The 23,219-nt window shown below is 40.0% G+C and overlaps 1 protein-coding gene across 1 annotated transcript in view; it reads left to right on the forward strand.

Annotated features, from left to right (window-relative positions):
- Window positions 1-23,219, forward strand: part of CSMD1 (CUB and Sushi multiple domains 1) — a 1,037,384-nt gene that overhangs the window by 434,771 nt on the left and 579,394 nt on the right. Inside the window, exon 6 of the mRNA XM_049630105.1 lies at window positions 18,944-19,031. Coding sequence (XP_049486062.1) covers window positions 18,944-19,031 — 88 coding nt within the window. The remainder of the gene's footprint in view (window positions 1-18,943; window positions 19,032-23,219) is intronic.

Raw genomic sequence — 23,219 nt, forward strand, 5'->3', positions numbered from 1 at the left:
CTACCAAGAACTTGAAAGAAAAGCCTTGCTAAATTTTCTGCTTGTAATAATAAAAACCACAATGAGAAAATCTAAATAGATAATAATCACGTTGTTGTATCCATAGTGGCACATCGACGGTGAGTTCACCCATGGTCATGGAATCAGTAGCCTCTCTGTCCAGCCTATAACTTGACGGCCACTCATTTGCAGTTGGGAAGGGCAGGAGGACAGCTCTCCAAGAGTGTTGGTCTATCAGGGGTAAGCCAGATTATCTTGGGTGTGGAGGAAAATTCAAGTTTTAAAGATAGATTAAGTCCTTGTACCTAAGGCAGAAAAATCCCAATCCCCTTTAAGATCAATCCTCGGGGAAAATTACATACACTCAAAAGCTGTACCTGGAACATTTTCCTGGAACAGCTAAATCCCACCCTCCACACAAAGACTTTGGTTTTTCATTATTTGACCTGAATTAAGCTTGCTGAAACCCCCGGTGATCTCTAGTGTTGTCAAACCAATACACATGTTTTAATCTTCTATGTACTTGACTTCTTAGCCTCATTGCAAACTGTTCACAACCTTTTCATCTTGGAAATTCTCTTAATCTGTTCCCCCGACACTACCTACTGCCTCCCTACCTGCTGCTTCTCAGCTGCTCGGCTGTTCCTCAAATCAGCCATCAGCTGGTCGGTAGTGTCGTTCTCCTCCGTGTGCTAGTCCCTGTACGGATTCTGGGGGTAGGGTGATGGACAAGACAGAAAAAGCTCTGCCACCAAGGGACTCCCATGATGGAGAAAGGGTCCCAGGTGCATGACTAGTGAAACTTGTGATGGTGTGAAGTGCTGTCCAGACGAGAGAGAGACGGGGCATGTGCAGGCTGTTACTTTAGCCGGGGCGACCACGGAGGGCTTCTTGGGAAGGCAGACGCGGGCGGGTCTCTGTGTACCAACAAGGCGCTGATGGGAAAATGTGCCTGAAGGCCCAGCCCGTGGCAACAAGCACGCTTGGATGGCTCAAGGGTAGGGCAGTGTCAGAACCCCATTCTGGATCACATCAGTGATTCCCGTGATTTTAAGTACGCCGTCTATGGTAAGGAATCCTGGGTTTTTGTAAGAGATCGCTTCTGCCAGCCTGCACACACGCATGCACGTGCAGCTGACGTGTGCACGGGCTGTCTGTCGATAACCTGAAATGTAAGGGATCAACAACGGCTCAGCATTCCGATCTTCATCTGCTCTCCTCTTACCTGCCCTTCCCCTGCACAGGAAGTGATAGCTCCTTCCATTCAGCTCTTCAAACGGGTGACTGTGTTTCCTTCCATCCTTATGACCAAACCACTTACAGAATCTTTGCCGTTTCCCCTCCAACACAATAAAAGCTGTCACCTGCTCCACGTCACTGTGCCTGTGCAAGCCTCCCCCATCTCTTGTCTGGACTCTGCGGACAGCTTCCTCCGTCTGTCTGCCTCTGCGTTTGACCTTCCCCAGGCTAGTCTTCTAGGAGTAGCCGGTACCTGATTGCGCTAAATCAGACCTTCCCATTTTGTGGTTTCCCATCTGGTTCTGACCTCCTCTCCGTCAGCAGTGATGTGGGCAACGTGGCCTTCTCGTTTTGGTTCTTCGAACGCTCCCATATCTTTCCTCCCTGGGGACCCGATTTTGGCTGTTGACTTGCCGTGAGGGTTACAGCGTCTACTCTGCCCCTTAGCTAACGGACACACAGCCTTCAAGTGTCCGTCGAAATGCCATTGCCCTGCAGGGGCCAGCCTGATGCCACCCCGAATCCTGTGCTCCCTCTGTTCCCCGTAACTCTGTCTCTAACCGTACTCTGCCCTTTCCTTCGTGGCACCGATTCCAAGTTGTAACTGCAAATTGCTTTGGGTTTTTATTGTCTGGTGTTTATTTCATGAGGTTAAGCCTCCCAGAAGCTAACACAGAGCCTCCCATAAGGGGCGTTCAGCCGCTGTGCTGCTGAGTGGATGGCGGGCAGCTGCACAGAGTCGGCCACAGCTTACTTGCTCTTTCTATTTTCAAGTGTCCTCTCCATGGTGATTTTGATGACTGCAACCTATCAGAGAAATAATCATTTCAGTTGTTTGCTTCTTATGAATAGAAATGCACCGTGTCTTCAAAAAATACGTTAACATGTCTTGCGGCTTTTAAATATAACACAATAGCACTACTGGAAACAGGTGCAAATGCCGTGGAAGCAAAATTTCAAACCCACTTCCTTCTAAGTTGAAAGGTAGGATTTCCTACACAACTAGTTTTATTTGAGTTCCGAGATGCTAAACCCCGCTAAACCCTGTGTTTCTGAATGGCGGTTCCTGTTACACTTCTTAGCCTTTGTTCCACTATGCAAATAACCAACCTTCCTTCCTTCCTTCCTTCCTTCCTTCCTTCCTTCCTTCCTTCCTTCCTGTCTTTCTGTCTTTCTTTCTGTCTTTCCACTTTGTGAAAAGTACACGTTGCTTTCCGTGTAATATTATTGTACCTGTATTCTTTCTGTGTCTCTCATGTGGTATTTTCTATCCCCCAATCTTTTATAAGTAAACTTACGTTTCATCACATCCCTGGATGAAATTTCCCTGAGGATGGGAATCATGGAGACAGACTCATGCAATTTTAGAGTTGAAAGAGCACACTGAAATAATGTAGCCTGAGGTGTTTATAGGGAAGAGGAGTGGAGCAAATACTGGCAGTGATATCATCTTTATTGAGCAGTTCCAAGCATGCTGCCTGCACCGTCCTTACACTTGCACAATGACGTTGCACGGTAGGTGTTTCCAATGAGGAATGGAGTGTCCTAGAGGTTGAACAGCCAGCTTGCCCAAGGTCCTGCAGCCATTCTGAAGGCATCTGTCCTTAATCCCAGCCTTGCCACTATGACACCTTGAGAGCCACGTAGCTTGTCTGCACTCTCCAGAATGAAAGATAAAGAACTGCACCATGTTATTTCATTTTTAGTCACTATTTTCCTCTGATTTTTCTAACACAAACCTTGTGTTTTTTCAATCTGTATCCTCTAATTATGGTACCTTATTACTTTCCTTCATTTATCAGTCATTATATTTTGTCCTTTCGGGAGGAAAGATGTTGCCAAATTACCTTAAATGGTATCTTTTCCACTTTCTACCAAAGTTCCATTTTCTAAGGAACCAAAAAAAGGTTGATTAAGTGTATTCCCATGGTAGGTGCCATTTAAAAAAGTGAAAATCCAATTCAGATTTCGGAGAAGATATTTCAGAATAAATATATTTGAATACACACACACACACACACATGCACACACATCTACACACAGTTCATCTTTTGCGTTTCACATTACAACCACGTATCACTAAACACACACGTCTCCATAATGGAGAACACATCTGAATGTCACGTGGAATACATATATGAAAGGATACGTAAGAAAGAAGTAAGACTGCTTCTCATTAAGAGTCTCTTTCAGAGACAGATACCATATGGTTTCACTCTCATGTGGATCCTGAGTAACTTAACAGAAACCCATGCGGAAGGGGAAGGAAAAAAAAAAAGGGGGTTAGAGTGGAAGAGAGCCAAAGCATAAGAGACTCTTAAAAACTGAGAACAAACGGAGGGTTGATGGGGGGTGGGAGGGAGGGGAGGGTGGGTGATGGGTATTGAGGAGGGCACCTTGTGGGATGAGCACTGGGTGTTGTATGGAAACCAGTTTGACAATAAACTTCATATATTGAAAAAAAAAAAAAGATTCTCTTTCAGAAAGCGTCTTCGTGGTGCAACCTTTACCTTGATACCTGACTTGTGTTCTCCATGTTCCCACCTCCCCTTTATAAGCAGTTGTCCTCTGTGGTGTGGAAGATCCGTATCCATTCTGCCTTCCCTATCTTTGCCCACTCTGTCCCCTTGCCGGGGTGCCCTCTTCTCCAGTAGCCCCTGGGCTCCTTTTGTCGCACCTGTGTTCATCTACACCGTGAGCCTTGAAGTCCCTCAGGGACAGGCTGGAATTCTCGTTTTCTTCCTTTCCTTTTCACCCCCTGATTCATCCTTTCCCCTTTCCTCTTTTCCTTCTTTTTTTCCCTTACATTTTTATTTATTTTTGAGAGAGAGAGAGACGGAACACAAGCAGGGGAGATGCAGAGAGAGAGAGGCAGAGAGAGAAGGAGACACAGAATCGAAGCAGGCTCCAGGCTCTGAGCCGTGAGCACAGAGCCCGATGCAGGGCTCGAACCCACAAACCATGAGATCATGACTTGAGCCAAAGTCGAACGCTCAACCGACTGAGCCACCCAGGCTGCCCTCTTTTCCTTCTGATCCTTTCTCCCTTTCTTCCTCATTTTCTTCCTCTCTTTTGTTCCCCTTTTGTTACTTTATTTTTTAAGACTATTTTAGAGTGGTTTCAGGTGCACAGCAAAATTGAAAAGGAAGTACAGCGATGCCCCACATGCTTCCTAACCGCGCGCGTGCACACACACACACACACACACACACACACACACACACACCGTCAGCATCTCCACCAGAGTGTTTTTGTTCCGACTGACAAACCTTACATCGGCACACAGTTATCACCGAAAGTGCACAGTTTACATTAGGGTTCACTCCTGGTGGTGTGCACTCTTTGGGTTTCGACATGTATCTATCATTAGGATGTCATACGGAGTATTTTCACTGCCCTCTGTGCTCTGCCTGTTCACCTTTCCCCCTCTCTGTCCCTGGCGACCACTGATTTTTTTTACTGCTTCGTTTTGCCTTGTTGAGAAAGTCATACAGTTGGGATTATATAGTGTGTCACCTTTTCAGATTGCCTTCTTTCACTTAGAGATACGCACTTGACATTCTTCCATGTCTTTTCATGACTTTAACTTCTTTTTATCACTGAAAAGTTTTCCATTGTCTGGAAGGAAGTACTACAGTTTATCAATTCACCTAAGGAAGGATATCTTGGTTGCTTCTGATTTTTACAATGATCAATAAAGCTGCTGTAAACATTCATGTGCAGGGTTTTGTAAGTCTTCAACTCTTTGGGGGTAAATACCAAGGCGTGTGGTGTCTGCATCACGTGGTAAGAATGTGTTTAGTTTTGTAAGAAACCACCAAACCGCCGTCCAAAGTGGTCTTACCATCTTGCCTTCCCACCGGTACTGAGACTCCACGCTCCTCCATAGCCTTGCCAGCATTTAACGATGTCACGGTTCAGGATTTGGGCCACCTTTATTTTTAATAACTTAAAAAAAATCTTAGATTCCTTTGGTTACCAGATACACTTAAGGGAAAGAATATTCTTGTACTAAAAGTAGAAAGCCAGAAACATGTATCTTTTCCAGGGGCTAGTTAATTTCTTGGTGTTGCTCTCACCAACTAAGATGTGATGTACCAGGGCGTGTAGGCTTCTTGGTGCAATGCTGCTCTGCTCATCTCCACCAAGTGGGTGTATGTCTGCCTCCCTGCATTCGGATGCCTCCCTCAGCTTCCACTGAACAAAAGCGGACCTTCTCTGCACCTCCAGGGACTTCTGGCTTCACCAAAGTGGCAGGAGAGGGCTGCTGAAACACTGCATTTTTAAAAACACACCACTGCCTAGCTCTTTAGGTAGGAAATACTTATAAGGGACAATGTATAATTACTGAGGTATTGATATTTTTTTTCCCATCTGCCTCCTATTATACCTGAGCTTTTGATGAAACCTAATGCATGCTGCCTACTGAATGGCATTCTTCCAATGAGAAACTTCATCACTAACTGTCTCCTATCTTTTATACATGGAAGCTAAATTTCTCAAAAAAGTAAATGTTATATGTCCAGATAAATTATTTTAAATTCAAATCTGTGAGTTGTGTCCGTGGAAGCATTACCTGACAAGGAAGGCAAGTAAGTTCATGGCTTTGAGTCCCCCAGAGAAAGGTGCGTGGTCTAGAAGACATGGAGAAGCAGATCTCTGCTTCATTTTTACATGCATCTTTCTCTCTTTATTTATTTTTTTAAAAATTGTTTTAATGTTTATTTATTTTTGAGAGAGAGAGAGAGAGAGAGAGAGAGAGAGAGAGAGAGGGAGGAAGGGCCAAAGAGAGAGGGAGACACAGAATCTGAAACAGGCTCCAGGCTCCCAGCTGTCAGCACAGAGCCCAATGTGGGGCTCGAACTCACGAACCGCGAGATCATGACCAGAGCCGAAGTCAGACGCTTAACCGACTGAGCCACCCAGGCACCCCATGTCTTTCTCTCTTTAAAGAAAGAACCTATTTTCATTATACGATAATGCAACTATATAAATACATACAGCCAACATTTACAAGTTACCTGTACAACTTAAAATAATTATTAAGTTATAAGGGTAGACATTTCATGACTAGAGAGGTTTACAAGTCAGCAAATGAAGGTTAGGTATTAAGGGGGTACATCTATCAACTCGTCCACGCTTTTTTCTATTTTGTTTCCATAAAAACAAAACTACACCACATACTCTGTTTTATGATCTGCTCTTGGGGTGCCTTGGGGGCTCGGTTGACCAAGTGTCCGACTCTTGATTTCAGCTCGGGTCACGATCCCAGGGTTGTGGGATCGGACTCTGTGTCCAGCTCTGCGCTGACAGTGTGGAGCCTGCTTGGGATTCTCTCCCTCTCTCTCTGACCATTCCCCACTTGCGCTCTCTCTCTCTCTCTCTCTCTCTCTCTCTGAAAATAAATAAATAAACACTGGAATATATATTTAATATATAAAGTATATATGATCTGATTTTTTTTTTTTTTTAATTTTTTTTTCAACGTTTTTTATTTATTTTTGGGACAGAGAGAGACAGAGCATGAACGGGGGAGGGGCAGAGAGAGAGGGAGACACAGAATCTGAAACAGGCTCCAGGCTCCGAGCCATCAGCCCAGAGCCTGACGCGGGGCTCGAACTCACAGACCGCAAGATCGTGACCTGGCTGAAGTCGGACGCTTAACCGACTGCGCCACCCAGGCGCCCCTATATGATCTGATTTTTATGTTAAAGATATTTAGAGTTATTTACATGGGTATTAATACCGGAAGTATAATGTTTATAAGGTCAAGTATTTGTGAAGTGCACATAAGTTATGTTCATTTTTAAAAACCTTTGTCCATAGGAGCACCTGGGTGGCTCAGTTGTTTAATCATCTGGGACTTCAGCTCAGGTCATGATCTCATGGTTTGTGGGTTTGAGCCCTGCATTGGGCTCTGTGCTGACAGCATGGGGCCTGCTAAGGATTCTCTCTCTCCCTCCCCGTGCCCCTCCCCTGCTCTTCCTCTCTCTCTAATACATACATACATAAAGAATTTTTTTCCTGATAAATGAATTCAGTAAAGTTGCAGGATACAAAATCAACATATGGAAATCTGTTGCATTTCTGTATACCAATAATGAAACAGCAGAAAGAGAAATTTAAAAAATCCCATTTATAATTGTACCATAAGTAATAAAATATCTAGGAATAAACCCAACCCAAAGAGGTTAAAGACCTGTACTCTGAAAACTATATAACACTGATGAAAGGGGGCACCTGGGTGGTTTAGTCAGTTAAGCATCCAACTTTGGCTCAGGTCATGATTTCATGGTTCCTGAGTTCGAGCCCCACAGCAGGCTCTGAGCTGACAGCCTGAAGCCTGCTTCAGATTCTCTGTCTCTCTGTCTCTCTCTGCCCCTCTCCTGCCCATGCTCTGTCTCTCAAAAAACGTTAAAAATTTTCTTTTAATTAAACAAATTTTTAAAAAACAAAAAATAAAAACCTTTGTCCATAAATGAATATTATCTCCTCAAAACACCCTCCTTAGCCAAGTATATAAGAAAAATGAATTAATGTAGTAAGAACAATGTAGGTCTTGAAAGCAAAAACTCTGATACATGTATCAGCTAAACAAATAGGATATACTAACTACTCTCCCAACCCCACTTTCCTGTTTGTCAAATGTAGTAACTTCCTTGCAGAGATTTTGTGAGGATTGAATTATGTAACGTGTAAAAGTACCTGCCACAGTACATCACATTCTTTGATTCCTCTCCTTGCTATGATCCCTTTCCTTACACAAATTAAATTTTATGTATTTTTGTTGGAATACATTTATTAATACTATATTATTTATTAATATTTATATTTAATAATATTAGAATATTAATACTAGATTCTTACCCTTTTCATATTTACATATCTATAACTTATTGATATATTCAGTTGAGACCATGGAAGGAAAAAATCGTAGCCAGACTACAAGTATCCTACAAAGTTTTTTCACTGGTTTTTAAGATCTAAGAACTCATGACCAGAGGTGATAGGCCATTATTACTTTAAATACATGTAACTTAATAATTCATAACTTGAAAAATGGAGACATTATACACATACTATATCATTGAGTGGGGATTATTATTTCTCCCACGTATTTACACCTTTGGATTTTCAAAATGACAATCACCATGCTGTAAGAAATGTACTTTACGATAGTCAAAAATTGCATTCCTCTGGATTACACATTTGCAGAACATCTGAATAATGTACAGAGTGAAATTACCCATACGGATATGCTGAGATAAGGAGAGTTTTCAGAGTGACCAAGCAATTTGATTTATTGATACATTAATACATACATTACTGATACATCATTATAATGTTAAACTATGTGTATCACATAAATTCTCAGAGAACTTAACATTTCTGCCATCTTAAAATAGTGTTAGTCTGTCTCTTATTATATAGTATTACTTTAAACAAATATTAATAAATGTATATTATAAAAATATGTGTGATATACAAACCATTTGTATTAAATAGCACTGGTTTATTAATATTATACATTTAAAGCTATTTTATATAAGCAAATATATAGTTATAAATATATATCTGAATATTTATATCTATTTAATGTAAAATTTAAGTTATTTAATATCTTATATGAATACATGTGAAATACATTTGTAAGTGATAAATATATACGTCAAGTATATGAAACACGTTTATACAAGTTACATTTACTGTGTTAGAATGCCTTTAAATATAAATTTCTGAAATCACTTACAAACTATCTGAGAAAGAAATTTTCTATGGGTACTCATCCCTCAGATATCTATTTTTTATTTTTGAGATGTAAAAATTAACAACTAAACTTTTATGATGTAGATAAATTATCTTTAATATGAAGTATCAAAATATGTGTATTGTAATATAAATTTACAACAATTTCATGTATATATATATGCGTGTGTGTGTGTGTGTATATATATATATATGCCTGAATCAATTATAGTATACACTGACTTTGAGATTTTTCCCCTTTCTTCTCATATCTCAAGGTTATGCAAAGTAACACACATCCTATGCAAAGTACCATAAACTGGCCTCGTCAGATGTTGGTTTTACTGTTAGAAGACCATGTATAATTAGGTGCGCTGTGACATATCTTTGAGAAGCCCTAAACTTTTTCAAGAATCCTAAGTCCAGCGTCCTTGAATTTGCAGGAGACTGAAGCAGAAGTTACAGGCTATAAGACCTCAAGCTGAGGCTGCTTCGTCCCTGAGTGATGGTCACCCTGCATCTGTGGGAGCCAGGACAGGTGCACAGAGGCATCTCTGGTGCCTGCCAATGTACATCCAAGTGAGCATGCCAGAAGATGGGAGGAGTCAGGCCTGTAGGCTGTGGCATAAATTTCCATGCTGCTGATTTTGCCGAGGTCATTGAGACTGGTTTCATACTAGCATATTCTTATTTTTCATTTTATTTGAGTACCGAATAAATATCTTGGTTTAATTTGAAGATACATAAAGAAAGTACTCCCACTTTGAACATTTGCTGCCATAGTAATTTTAGCAGTTGGAAGGGTGATTACTCATATCATAGCTCTTCTAAGAACTTCTTGTTTTCTCCCCTGGCAGAAAAACAATCTAGAAGAGGCAATGTTAAAGAAAAAAATAAGTCTTAATAGTGAGAGAATTTGGAGTGTTTAAAATGACCTGGACCATAAGATCGCTGCAGATAGTGTTCGAATAATGTTAGAAAGACAGGAGGTTTTCAGTGACAGCCAAATCATCCTTGTTTGTTGTGCGGTTGAGAACCATTAAAATTTTTGAAAGTTCCTCGATAATGTTTTTATTACTACATAATATTTTATTACATAAGAAGCTAAACTATATTTTATTTTTAAATGTTTACTTGTTTATTTTGAGAGAGAGAGAGAATGTGCGTGGGGGAGGGGCAGAGAGAGGGAGAGAGAGAGAATCCACATCAGGCTCTGCTCTGTCAGCACTGTCAGAGCCCGGATGCAGGGCTCGATCCCATGAACTGCAAGATCATGGCCTGAGCCAAAATCGAGAGTTGGATGCTTGACTGACTGAGCCACACAGGTGCCCCTAAAATTCCTTTGAAAAATAAGTTGCTGTAAGCTAAGAGCTTGATTTAGGAATAGGCAATAGAACTGGAAATAAGAACATGGCAAACTTAGATCTAAAAGTCATAATAGTGGGCATTCGATTACTAGTGTTTTAAAAGTCGGCAAATTAATGCAGTGAGAAAAGAGAGAGAGTCCAGACAAAATGTCTGGCATTATATTAAAGGAAGCATTTGACAAATATAGCTCACACAAGGGGCTTCATGTTCTGTAATTCTGTTGCATAAGAGGTGTTTCCTTGATGATTTAATCTGAGGTCCCAAAAAGTGCAGATCGAAGCAAGATGTGTTGATAAATTACTTCTGTGCCAACCCTCCCTTTCAAGCCCTAGTGTTGCACTGGTGATAAGACTTCTTCATTCAGATATCATCAATTTGTGTTTTACTTGTCAGTATTTGTGTACTGTTCTGGGATCGAACCAACTGCTGGCAAAGACTATAAATGTTCACCAGAAACAGAGAAAAGTTACCTTTAATTCTGGTATGCATGTGGAAATATCCCATGTGATACTCAACAAAGTAAGAATAATCCTGTTAGAGCTAAATGAAAGAAATTAGTACAATAGCAAAATGTTGTGGAGGTTTACATTTAGTTAAGTTAGTGGTTTGGTGTTTTGTTTCGTTTTGTTTTAGGAAGAAACAACAGGAATAAGTTTTATTCTTGCCAAGATAAAATTTGCAAATCAAAAAGAGGAAATGCATTAGAAAGTAGGCATTGCTTTGCATTTCAGTAAAGAAATACTGAGTCTGTTAAATGTGGAAGGAACGAATGTCAGTGTTGACTTGTTCCACACTGATTTATGGCAGGAAAGTCTGAAGTTTATAGTACCCCCAAACACACATGCATGGCATGGGGTGTGTATCATCGAAAGGTCATTGACAGAGGGAAATATTGCTACCAAGGAATTTCAACCAGAATGTGTTCTGTATAACAACATATTTTGTTGTTATGGAACTAAAACCATGTCACCTCTCTGAAGGTATAAAATGGTTAGAATTAGTCTCAAAATTGATCCATCTGAATGAGTATCAAAAATAAAAATGTGTTATAATAGATCATAGGAGCAATGTCACTAAAAAGTCGGATTTTCTTTAAATGGCTCTTATTTTGGACCGTTTATTCCAAAGGCATACAAACTAAATTTTAACTCAAAAGATGGCACCTTACATGAAGATTTGAATCTTCAAGCCAATCCGTAGCTCTGGTGCTCTACAGGTGGCTTAGGGCCTCGTGTGGAAAGCGAGTCTGGTCTTTTTACTGCAGGAAGATTGCCACCAGATGGTACTGGAGCTGAAGCCTCATGGCTCAAAGCATATGGCTCCACATATGTATGTTAGATTGGGAATATAAATGAAAACACCTTTCTTATTCCAGCTTTTGGTGCTTCGTATCTTTTCATTAGAAATGGAATTTTATTATGAAGAATCTTTTAACATTATTTTTTAAAGGCCTTGGTTTAAGTTACAAAGCCCTTAAACATACGATGTCTCAGTAACTTATTGCAGGAAGTGTAGGGAAAGGAACCTGGATTCTGGAATCTATCAGGTCCCAACTCTGGCCCCGGTTTTCTTTCTTATAAAACGGGTTTAACATTATCACCTCATGGAACGGCTGTATGGATTCAGTCTCAAGAACTCTGTAGGGGCACCTGGGTAGCTCAGTCGGTGAAGCATGCTAGTCTTGATTTTGGCTCAGGTCATGATCCCAGGGTCATGAGACTGAGCTCCCTGTTGGGTTTAAGCCTATGCTCAGCGTGGAGCCTATTTAAGAGTCTCTCTTTCTGTCACTCTGCCCCTCTCCTCTGCTCATGCACACGAGCTCTGTGTGTGTGTGTGTAAAGGACAGCTGGAGTTTCCAGCTTTAAATTTAAATTATTAAATTTAATTAAATTCCAGATTTAAATTTAATTAAATTCCAGATTTAAATTTAAATCATCCTCATCATTATTATTCTTAGTGTTTTCTTTCTGCTTGTTTCTATTTCAGTAATTGTAATTCTTGTCTCCACTGAGTTATTTGTCTCTGTTTTCTTTAATAATAGAGGTAGTTGTTTATATTTCTTTTGTATTAGTTACTTTTATCTCTATAGCACTGGTCTCGCTGTGTAGCTTGCTGCAAATAATTCATGTTGAATTTTAATTGACAGTCACAAGGCATGTCCTCAAAGAGCAGGATAATTTGGTAGGAAAAGCATCTTCCTCTTACTGAACATACTTCATAGGAGTCTTCATATTGTGAACCGAGATACTTTGAAAAAGGCATTTAAGTATATATACATTAATATAATTTACACATTTTAAATCAAAATTCATTAGAAGTCTTTTACAAACTGCCTAATTTGTATCTGTTCATCCATTTGCATAATTTTACATTTTGCTTTGGTATTAGTTAATGATGGGTGATGAATCTACCCATTGGATATTTCCAGTTTTGATTTTTATCTCCAAGGTTTTGACTAAAGTTTAATATATTTATTAGTATCTGTGGCATGTGTCCCAGGAGATTTGAAAAGATGTAATTCAACTAAATTAGAGTTAAAATGATATTAAACCAAGTAATTCCTCTCTTTTGAAAATGTGTCTCCAAGGCACTGGGGAACCTGCTTGAAGCAGATTGAGCTCCATGACTCTTTCCAGCTTTAAAGCTTCAGTTTTTCGAGAAATTAATTGGTCATGATGTTGATGGGTAGGTAGTTGGGATTTATGGAGCTTATTGTTTACTTGTACATAACCTGTTTGTCACCATGTCTTTGCTGTCGTTATCCCATTAAAAACCTATCTTTGTTTCGGGAAATCAGCCATATTTTACATTTAGTCCCTCATCACTTTTCTGTTATCTTCTGCCATCTGCAAACCATTCGGGCTTGTCTAATTTATTCTGTGCTCTCACAGAATTCCAAGTAAGTAACCTTTCTTGAATAAATAAGTGACTTTGACATTATCTTTAAAAAGACCCAGAGTGTTTTGATCTGACTTGGATGGGTACTTCCAATTTCTCTCATTTCTTTTTATTACTACTCCACGGGAGAAAAACAGAAAAAGAGGAGATAGAAATAGACCTCTTTTAAGCATTTATGTTACGTTTTAGAGCAGTCTGTTATTCTAGAATAGTGAAATAAGAGCCACACTAAAGCAGACCAGTTCTGATAAAAACAGTGATGGCCATTTACCTTAATGAGCTATTTTCATATGACACAGCGATGACCATTGTGCTCTGGGGTATATAAGATGTTTCTAAGTGATGATGACAGAAAAAAAAACATGGTGCAAATAATACTCTGCACTGAAATTTGAGGTTATTAAAACTGGAGTCTCTTTGAGAGACTTATTAGTAGACCGCTGCCTACTGCCTGGGGACTCTGCCCTAGCACATGATATAGACTCTGAAGCCATGGGGCTGAAGATAAAAGTAGTGAAGTCAGTCCCCCATCTCTGTAAGGGATACATTCTCACACTCCCAGTTAATGTCTGAAATCATGATCAGTGCCAAACGCCATATATGCTACATTACGTCCTAAACATACATAGCAATGGTAAAGTCTAATTTTATAAATTAGGCACAGTAATAGACTAACAACAATTACTACTGATAAAATAGAACAATTATAACAATATACTGTAATAAAAGCTATGTGAATGTCTCCCTCCCTCCCTCCCTCCCTCCCCCAAAATATCTTACTGTCCTGTATTTACCGTTCTTGTAATGATGTGAAGATGATAAAATGCCTATCCAATCAGATGAAATGAGGCGAGTGTCACAGGTGTTGTGACATAGCTTGAGGCTTTAGATCATCTGCTTCTGGACCATGGTTGACCCGGGTAACGGGAACCATAGAAAGTGAAATGTGGATAAAGGGGACTACTCTAGAACTGTCAGACTGATAGAAGTCGATGTGCTAATAGGTCACAGATTTATAACTTGCTGGAATACACACACATACACACCCAGTGGTAAGATACACAGAACATAAAATTTACCATTTTAACCATTTTTAGGTGTACAGTTTTGTGGCATTGCGTACATTCGCATTGTTGTCCATCCATCACCACCATGATGATCTCCAGATCACCAGACCTCCAGAATTTCATCTTCCCTACTGAAACTCTGTACATGTGAAAGAATAATTCCCCAGGCCGTTCTCCTGGAGCTTTGGAAAACCACTGTTCTACCTCCTGGCCTTGTGAATTAGACAACTCTTCACTCCCAGCTGCTGTGTGTCCTTGGATGTAAAGTGAATCTCTCGTAGACAGCATATAGTTGTATCCTGGTTTGTTTTGGTTTATCCATTCTGCCAATCTGTGTCTTTTGATGGGGAATATATTAGTCAGCTAGAGCTGCCTTAAAAGAGTGCCACAAATTGAGTGACTAAACCAACAGAAATGGATTTCCTCACCGTTCTGGAGGCTAGACGTTCAAGATGAAGGTGTTGGTGGGGCGGTTCTTCCGAGGGTCCTTTCCTTGACTTGTAGATGGCTGTGTTCTCCCTGTGTCTTTGCAAGGTCATCCCTCTGTGGGTGTCTGTGTCCTAATCCTCTACTTATGGGGTCACCACTCATACTGTAATAGGGCCACCCTAATGACCTTATTGTAACTTACCTCTTCAAAAACCCTCTCTCCAAATGCAGCCACATTCTTAAAAGACTGGGGGTAGGGCTTCAACTTGTGAATTTTAAGGGAACACAATTCAGCCAAAACATGTAGCTGATTACACATAAAGAAAGTACTGATTGAGGGATGCCCGGGTGGCTCAGTCAGTTAAGCATCCGACTTCAGCTCAGGTCATGATCTCATGGTTTGTGAGTTTGAGCCCCAGGTCAGGCTCTGTGATGACAGCTTGGAGCCTGGAGCCTGCTTCGCATTCTGTCTCTCTCTCTGTCTCTCTCTCTCTCTCTGCCCCTCCTTCGCTTGTGTTCTCTCTCTCTCTCTCTCTCAAAAATAAAAACAAAAGAAAGTACTGATTGGAAGGCACTTATTTTGACCGTTTTTATTTGTTTCCTGCATGCCCTACAGCCTTTTTTTTGTCCCTCATTTCTCCTATTACTATCTTCCTTTGGTTTAGTTGATGTTTGGTAGTGACCTATTAGGGTCCCAATCTCAGTTCCTGTTGTGCATATTCCATAGGTACTTTCTTTGAGGTTGCCATGAAGATTACACGTAAGATCCCAAAATTATGACAATCTGTCTTAGAATGATACCAACTTAACTTCAACCACATACAAAACTGTGTTCCTTCACTCTGCCCTCACCACCACTTTATGCTATTGATGTCACAGATTGTATCTCTATTTATTGTGTATCTATTAACACAGACTTGCAATATTTTTATGCTTTTGTTTTTTTTAAATATGAAATTTATTGTCAAATTGGTTTCCATACAACACCCAGTGCTCATCCCAGCAGGTGCCCTCCTCAATGCCCATCACCCACCCTCCCCTCTCTCCTACCCCTCATCAACCCTCAGTTTATTCTCAGTCTTTAAGAGTCTCTTATGGTTGGCCTCCCTCCCTCTCTTTTTTTTTTTTTTCCCTTCCCCTCCCCCCGTGGTCTTCTGTTAGGTATGTTTTCATTCTCATGTGGATCCTGCTTTTGTCTTTTAAATCATGTAGAAAATTTTAAAAATGGAGTTTCAAACCAAAATTACATAATAGAGTTTTTAAAAAAGATTTCTGTCTATAATTCCTTTTACAAGAGAACTTTTGTGTTTTCATCTTGTTTTGAGTTATTGTCTAGTGCCCTTTCATTTCAATTTGAAGGACTCCATTTAATGTTTCTTATAGGGCCGATCTATTAGTAATGAATTCTCTCTGCTTTTTTAGTTTGCTTTTCTTTTGGTCTGTTTATGCCTTAATTTTCCCTTTATTGTGGGGGAAGGTTTTGCAGGGTAGAGAATTTTCAGTTAACATGAGCTTTTCTTTCAGCCCTTAAATATTTCACCTAATGTCTTTTGTCCCACGGGGTTTCTGCTGAGAAGCCTGATGGTTTTGTTGGGGATCTTATTTGTGATGGGGTGCTTTTCTCTTTCTGCTTTCAAGATTTGTTGTTTTTGTCTCTTGACAGTTTGAGTATGTGTCTCATTGTGGGTTGCATTGACTTTATCCTACTTGGAGTGTGTTTAGCTCCTTGGATTTGTATATTTGCATCTTTACTCAAATGTGAGAAGCATTCAGACATTATTCAAATTCATGTTTAAGACAGTTGTGTTATAGTCTTCGTCTGGTAAGCCTGATGCGTGTGTTTCTTCAGGGACTGTTTCTGGAGATTAATTTCATTCCTTTGAATTGGGCACATCTTTCTGTTTTTGTATGACTTGTGATCTTTGTGAAAAAATGTTCACCTGAAATAAACAGTTTCCTCTCCCAGTTTTTGCAGAATGGTGTGGAAGACCTTTATAAATTAGTGGGCCCCTGAGCCATAGGATTAGCCTGGCATGAAGACTTAAGGTCTTCTCAGGTCTCTTCTGGGAATGTGTGCCGTCTGGGTCTGTGCGTATGCTTTTCCAGACCCCCATCCAGCTGCTTTCTGATATGTTACTACCCCAAAGAGCCTCACTCCAGCTCCTTCCCAGGATCTTAGATGTTCCGTTGTAACTTCTTGGCCCCAGATACCTGCACGGCTGCAGCCCCTTTGCACTTTACAAATGCAGCAGTCCACCAGCGCCTTCCGTGGCTTCTGGCTGCCTTTCCCCATATGAGCTCCAAGGCAGGCGAGACAAAAACCGGTCTCTCATGCAGCCCACAGGCCAGAATTTGCAAACAAGCTTGTTTTTGCTTCTCCACCCTCGGCGAGGGAACCAGGAATGAGGTCAGGAAGGAAGGTGTGAAGCAAGGCATGTTAAACCCTCAAGAATTCTCCTGCCCTCATGGATGTGGCTTTTCCTCATTGGGCGTTTGCTTGACTGCTGTTGACTTCTGACTGGTATCCAGAGTTCCTACAAAGTTATTTTATTTCGTCTGTAGTTTTTATTTGATGTTTCCATGCTGGGGTGAGGGCCTGCAGCTTCCTGTTCCACCATCTTACCGATGCCACTGCCCTTCTTGCTGGATAATTTTTAAATGATAGTGAGAAAAACAAATATTTAAATACGAAAGAAAATTTCAGAGGTGAGTCCATTTCTCACACCCCACTGCAAAATGAGTATTAGATGATATAAAAGTCTCAATTAAAACCTGTAAGAAATGAAGATTATTTTGGAATGATGAAGTGCTTCCTAAGAATAAATTTATTTAACATATTTTAGTAAGATTTGTACTTAATGAGGGATTACGTCCATATTGCAATTTCATTCTAACTTAGCAATGAAAACTGAATCTTGCTGTGATTATTGTCATTTTTTATGCACAGTTTTAATACTATTCTTAAGGATTTCAGTATCTACCTAGATATATTTTTTCTCATGGAATCATTTAAAATATATGTGGAGAAAAAAATATATATAAATCTATTATATATAGTTAATATTTTATATGTATTATAAATATATAAATATGATCTGGACATATATATTATAGATAGATATAGATATAGATATAGATATAGATATAGATAGGTTATGAAACAATCTATTTAAATGGGTTTAAACTGTAGGAAACACGAGTTACCCAATAGGATGTTAAGGTAGGGTACGTTCCTGAGTTGGCAAATTTTCTGTCTCAACTATGATATCAAGGGTCCAGGTACTTGGTATATATATATTCTCCATTTATGATATACCCTCCATTCTTGGAACATAGCAATATGGCACCAACAATTCCACATTCGAAATCCAGACACAGAAAGATCCAGAATAAAAACAGAGGTGGTCTTTGTTGGCTCACTGGAATGTCTTCCCAGTGGCACAGCTCCAGACTTTCCCTCATGTCTCACTGAACAGAATTGAGTCACAAGCCCCCTGTTGAGCTAATTTCTGGAAAGAAGGAAGGAATTGCCTCGGCTGGATTAGACAACTTAGATAGGGTGGGGTGGGTGTTGGAGTGGCAGCTACTCTATCCAATAAGCAAGCGCGTCCTTTAAAAACCCTTCTGTGATTGTACAACATCCCCGTAGGAGGAAGGCTCCTCATGGAACACATTCAGGAAATATATCAGCATGTTTGTAAAAGAAGAATGATACTCGTTTTTTTTAGTCCAGTGATAAACATGTTCAGTGTTTAAAACATAATAGGTAATTTTATTTAAATTATGTCTCATCTGGGCATTAACAAATAATTAGTGTCTTCATCTGTGGGTCTTCTGTATAAACTGTGGCATTTTACCATTCTGTTCTTTTCTGTCCCATCATGCTGTTAGTTGTGACCTATTGTAAAGTTGAACATAAGGAGAAAATGTATTTTTTAAAATTAAATTTTGACCACGTCAATAGAAGAAGGGCTCAGACTAAAGAATGTTGGCATCCTTTCACTGGATGAGAAGTCTTGATTTTTCAGACATAAAAATAAAGATGTATTTTAATATATCTAACATGTCTTAATTCTAAAATAAATTGCATTTTTAAAGTCATGATCTAAGAACCAAGCCTGCCTAACATAAATTTATTCTCTGAGGATTTCTCCAACAGCTAACCAAATTTACAAGAATGTTTCTCTCTATTATAGTGAGTCAAGGAGGCGTTGCGTTGGTCTCTGACATGTGTCCAGATCCCGGGATTCCGGAAAATGGAAGAAGAGCAGGTTCCGACTTCAGGTAGGAGATACAGAAGTTATTTGAAAAGCATGTGATTTTCTAAAATATATATAATTTCAACTTGTTGTCCTTAACTCTGATGTCCTTTTGATTTAAAGATACAACTTCTCAATTATTACGGGGCTCTTATATGTAAGGCATACTGTGTAAAGATCTAAGACAGACTGTGTTTAAAACTTCCACGTGGTGTAGAGTTGATGCCTTTCACTATATGAGCAAGTATTAAATATTTAACCCTAAATGAATATAATCAAAATTTGTCTCAAGGGTTTTTTTTTTTTCCGGTTTTTCATTAATTACCATCTCCTATTCTAATGCATTTTGGTTAATGTTTAAAAAAATAGATGGGGCAAAAATTTAACTATAGCCTCATAATTATTTCATTCAATTTTTAGAATAATGAATGTAAGTGGCAGTCAATGCAATTTATTTCAGAAGATGTTATGATTCACTTTACTAGGATCGTGATGAGCTAGAGACTACTTTCCAGTTGTGACATTATTAATGTAGTGGTGATTGTAATAGTGTATTATAATTATAGTGCCATTTATATTTATAATGATTACAATATCATTTCTTTGCATTTTTGAATTCCTTTCCATTAGTTCCAGAAATGTTTGCCAGTTTACAAGATGGATACACATACTGGGAGTAAGCTTCAAAATAAAGAATACAGGGGGTTGGGAAAAGTGCTTTCCTCCCTTAAAATTTCACCATTTTTGACAGGGAAACAATAAAGATACATGTAGAGAGCTTGGGCTACCACAGTAAGAGGAAACTGAAACAGTCTCTGTGCCACTAGAGAAGGAAGAAGGAATATTCCTCAGTGAAGCTGGAGTAGCAATGGCCATTTGGGGAAATTTTATGTAATTTTAATCATTTACTGATGTATAGTTAACAAGAGTGTTGTATTAGTTTCAAGTGTGCAGTATACTAGTTCACTGATGTTACACATTCCTCAGTACTCGTCAAGATGAGTGGATTCTTGACCCCTTTGTGTGTCTCACCCCTCACTCCCCCGCCTCCATTCTGGTAACCGACAGCTCTCTCGGTTTCTAAGAGTCTCTTTTTTTGTCTGTTTCTTTCGTTTCCTAAATTCCACATATGAGTGAAAAAGACAAGTAGCGATAGTAATTTTGAAAAGGTTAGAGAAAGAATAAAATTGTCTACAGGCTGGCTGTAATAAAGTTGGTGTAATTATAGACACATATACTTTTTTTCCATGAAAAGGAAACAAAGAAAATACACACGATAACAAAATGCATTTGACTTCCTAGCGGTGTCCGCCTTGTTTGCAGTGGATGGGAGATGGTGTGGTTTACAGGTTAAAGATACCAAGTTTGAGTGTAGCTAGGGGAGCTGGTGTTTCAGTTCAAGTTCCTTTGAAGCAGAGCCTGAGACAGGATTCTTCTTCAAGTGATTTTTTTTTTGTTTGGAAAAGTGCTCTTTGGAGAAGGGCAATGGGGGGAACAAGACGGGCAGAGTGAAAAGCTCAGACGCAGGCTGGTTCTCGCTGCTGAGGAGCTTCAGTCCGAACCCACAGGGACTCTCAGGGGACGGGTCACATCGACCAGCTGGCTCCCCCTCCGGTACCCACCCTCCCTGGCTGCCCATTATTGGGTTCCTTCTTTTGGCTCAAGGAAGTTCTCCAGAGCACAGCTTGGTTGTGGGTATTTGTGAGCACTCTCAGTGGGTTCTCTGACAGAGACAGGTGCTGGCTTCCACCAGCAGATAAAATAGCAGTCAGCCGAAGGCACCCGGAATTCTGTCTTTTGCAAAGCAAGCAGATACACGAAATGTACACATTCTTGCTGGAATCCATAGAGCTTTTTATGTTTTGATTTCCTTCCTTATCTCAAAAGTGACCTCCTCCACTTGCCCCTTCCCCATTTCACCCTGGAAAAAATGCTCTCCTTGCCTCACTCCCAGAGAACTGTACACGCTCTCCCACGATTCTTCTTCATTATTGTTCACGTGTCCGTTTTCCCCATCCAGCTCACGCTTCTCCAGTGCAGGGATGGTATTGTATTCACTCCGGCTTCCTCAGTGACTGAAATGGTGCCTGGCCCACGGGCACTCGCGGTATTATTCAAGTGCCCCTTGCGTGTGAGGGAGATTGTCCATCCAGCACTCTGTCATCCCTGAAAATCTTTGCAGGGATCTGGGAACTTCCTTGGTCTGTTTTGGAATAGCTCTGTTTTAAAACATGATGAGTTAAATGCTGTCTGACAATGCCAGGTTCAAATTGTATGCTATGGTAAAAGGAACTAGAGAAACTTCTTTTCTTTTTTAATTTTTTTAAAATTTTTATTTATTTTTGAGACACAGAGAGACAGAGCATGAATGGGGGAGGGGCAGAGAGAGAGGGAGACACAGGATCCGAAGCAGGCTCCAGGCTCCGAGCTGTCAGCACAGAGCCCGACGTGGGGCTCGAACTCACGAACTATGAGATCGTGACTTGCGCCGAAGTCGGACGCTCAACCGACTGAGCCACCCAGGCACCCCAGAGAGATTTCTTAACCTCCAAAAGTTGACAAGGAGCTCAGAGACATCCAGGGCCAGTATCGGGTTCAGCACAAGCACAGCAATGGAGCCTTTTATGAGCACCTTAGATGAATGTGCTGGTATTTACTCTGCTCATTCTTACAACAGCCTTATTTCTGAAGAAGAGGTTCAACGTTGGGGTAAACATTAGCCCCTGGGGTTATGTGTGTCTTCGGGACAGCCAGTGAAGGAAGGAAAGGAGTTACCGTATCTCAGATGAGACATTCACGCTTTCAAATCCTGACTTTCCTGGGGAATCTCTATATTGTTTCCATGTCTCCAAGTTCATGGCAATCGAATAATATAACAGCACAGAAAGGGATTTGAAAGAGTAAATTTCCTATAGGACTAAATACAAATGTAAATATTTTTGCCATCTATGGACGTGTGTGTGTGCGCGCGCGTGCGCAAAACTGTGATAGTCCAGGGGCACCTGGGTGGCTCAGTCAGTTAAGCATCCGACTTCGGCTCAGGTCACGATCTCACGGTCCGTGAGTTCGAGCCCTGCGTCGGACCCTGTGCTAACAGCTCAGAGCCTGGAGCCTGTTTCAGATTCTGTGTCTCCCTCTCTCTCTGCCCCTCCCCCGCTCATGCTCTGTCTCTCTGTCTCAAAAATAAATAAACTTTAAAAAAAAATTAAAAAACTGTGATAATCCGGTTATAGTAGCTTTTTCTACACTTCAGAGGACTAGATCTCTAGATGATGCTCACAACTACAAATAAACAGTTTTCAGTTTTTCTTTCTAATGTGAATGAATTTTGTTTCTTTTCCTTGCCTGAAAGAACTGGCCAGGACCTATCTTATGAGGTTGAATATAAATGGTAAGCCTTTCCTGCTTCATTCAGTTTTTAATGTTTTATTTATTTTTAGTAATCTCTACCCCCATCATGGGGCTCCAACTCATGACCTTGAGATCAAGAGTCACATGCTCTCCCCCAGCCAGGCATCCTCATTCTTGCTTTATTCTTGATCTTTGGTGGAAGGTATTCTGGTTTTCATCATTGAGTGATACTAGCTGTAAGGTTTTTATAGATTATTTTTATCATGCTGAAAAAGCGTCCTTCTATTTGTAGTTTGTTGTAGGTTTTTATCATGAATGGATATAGATTTTCTCAAAAGCTTTTTCTAGATCTATTGAGATGATGTTTTCTGTTTAGTTTTTAATATGATTAATTACATTGACTGATTTTTCTTGCATTCTGGGATAAATTAATTTGGTCGTGATGTATCATCCTTTTTATATACTGTTGGCTTTGATTTGCTAATTTTGTTTTAGATTTTTGCATGTATGCTCATGAGAGATATTAGCCTATGGTCTTTTCTTGTAATTTCTTGATTTTGCTATCAGAGTAATGCTGGTCTCATCAAATTAGTTAGGGAATATTCTGTGCTCTGGAATATCCTGAAAGAATTTGTGTAGAGTTGATAACATTTCTTTCTTCAGTTTTTGAGAGATTTATCAGTGAAGTCATCTGGAGGTGCAATTTCCTAACAAAAAGTTTTTAAATTACAGTACAACTTTTTTTCTACATACAAACCTGTTCAGGTTCTTACTCTGCTTAAGTAAGTAGCTTTGATAGTTTGCATCTTTCAGCGTATTTTTCAGATTTTTATCCAGGTTGTCAAATTTATTTTCATAAAGT

The sequence above is a fragment of the Panthera uncia genome, chromosome B1, assembly GCF_023721935.1.
Source record: "Panthera uncia isolate 11264 chromosome B1, Puncia_PCG_1.0, whole genome shotgun sequence".
Classification (NCBI taxonomy): Eukaryota; Metazoa; Chordata; class Mammalia; order Carnivora; family Felidae; genus Panthera; species Panthera uncia.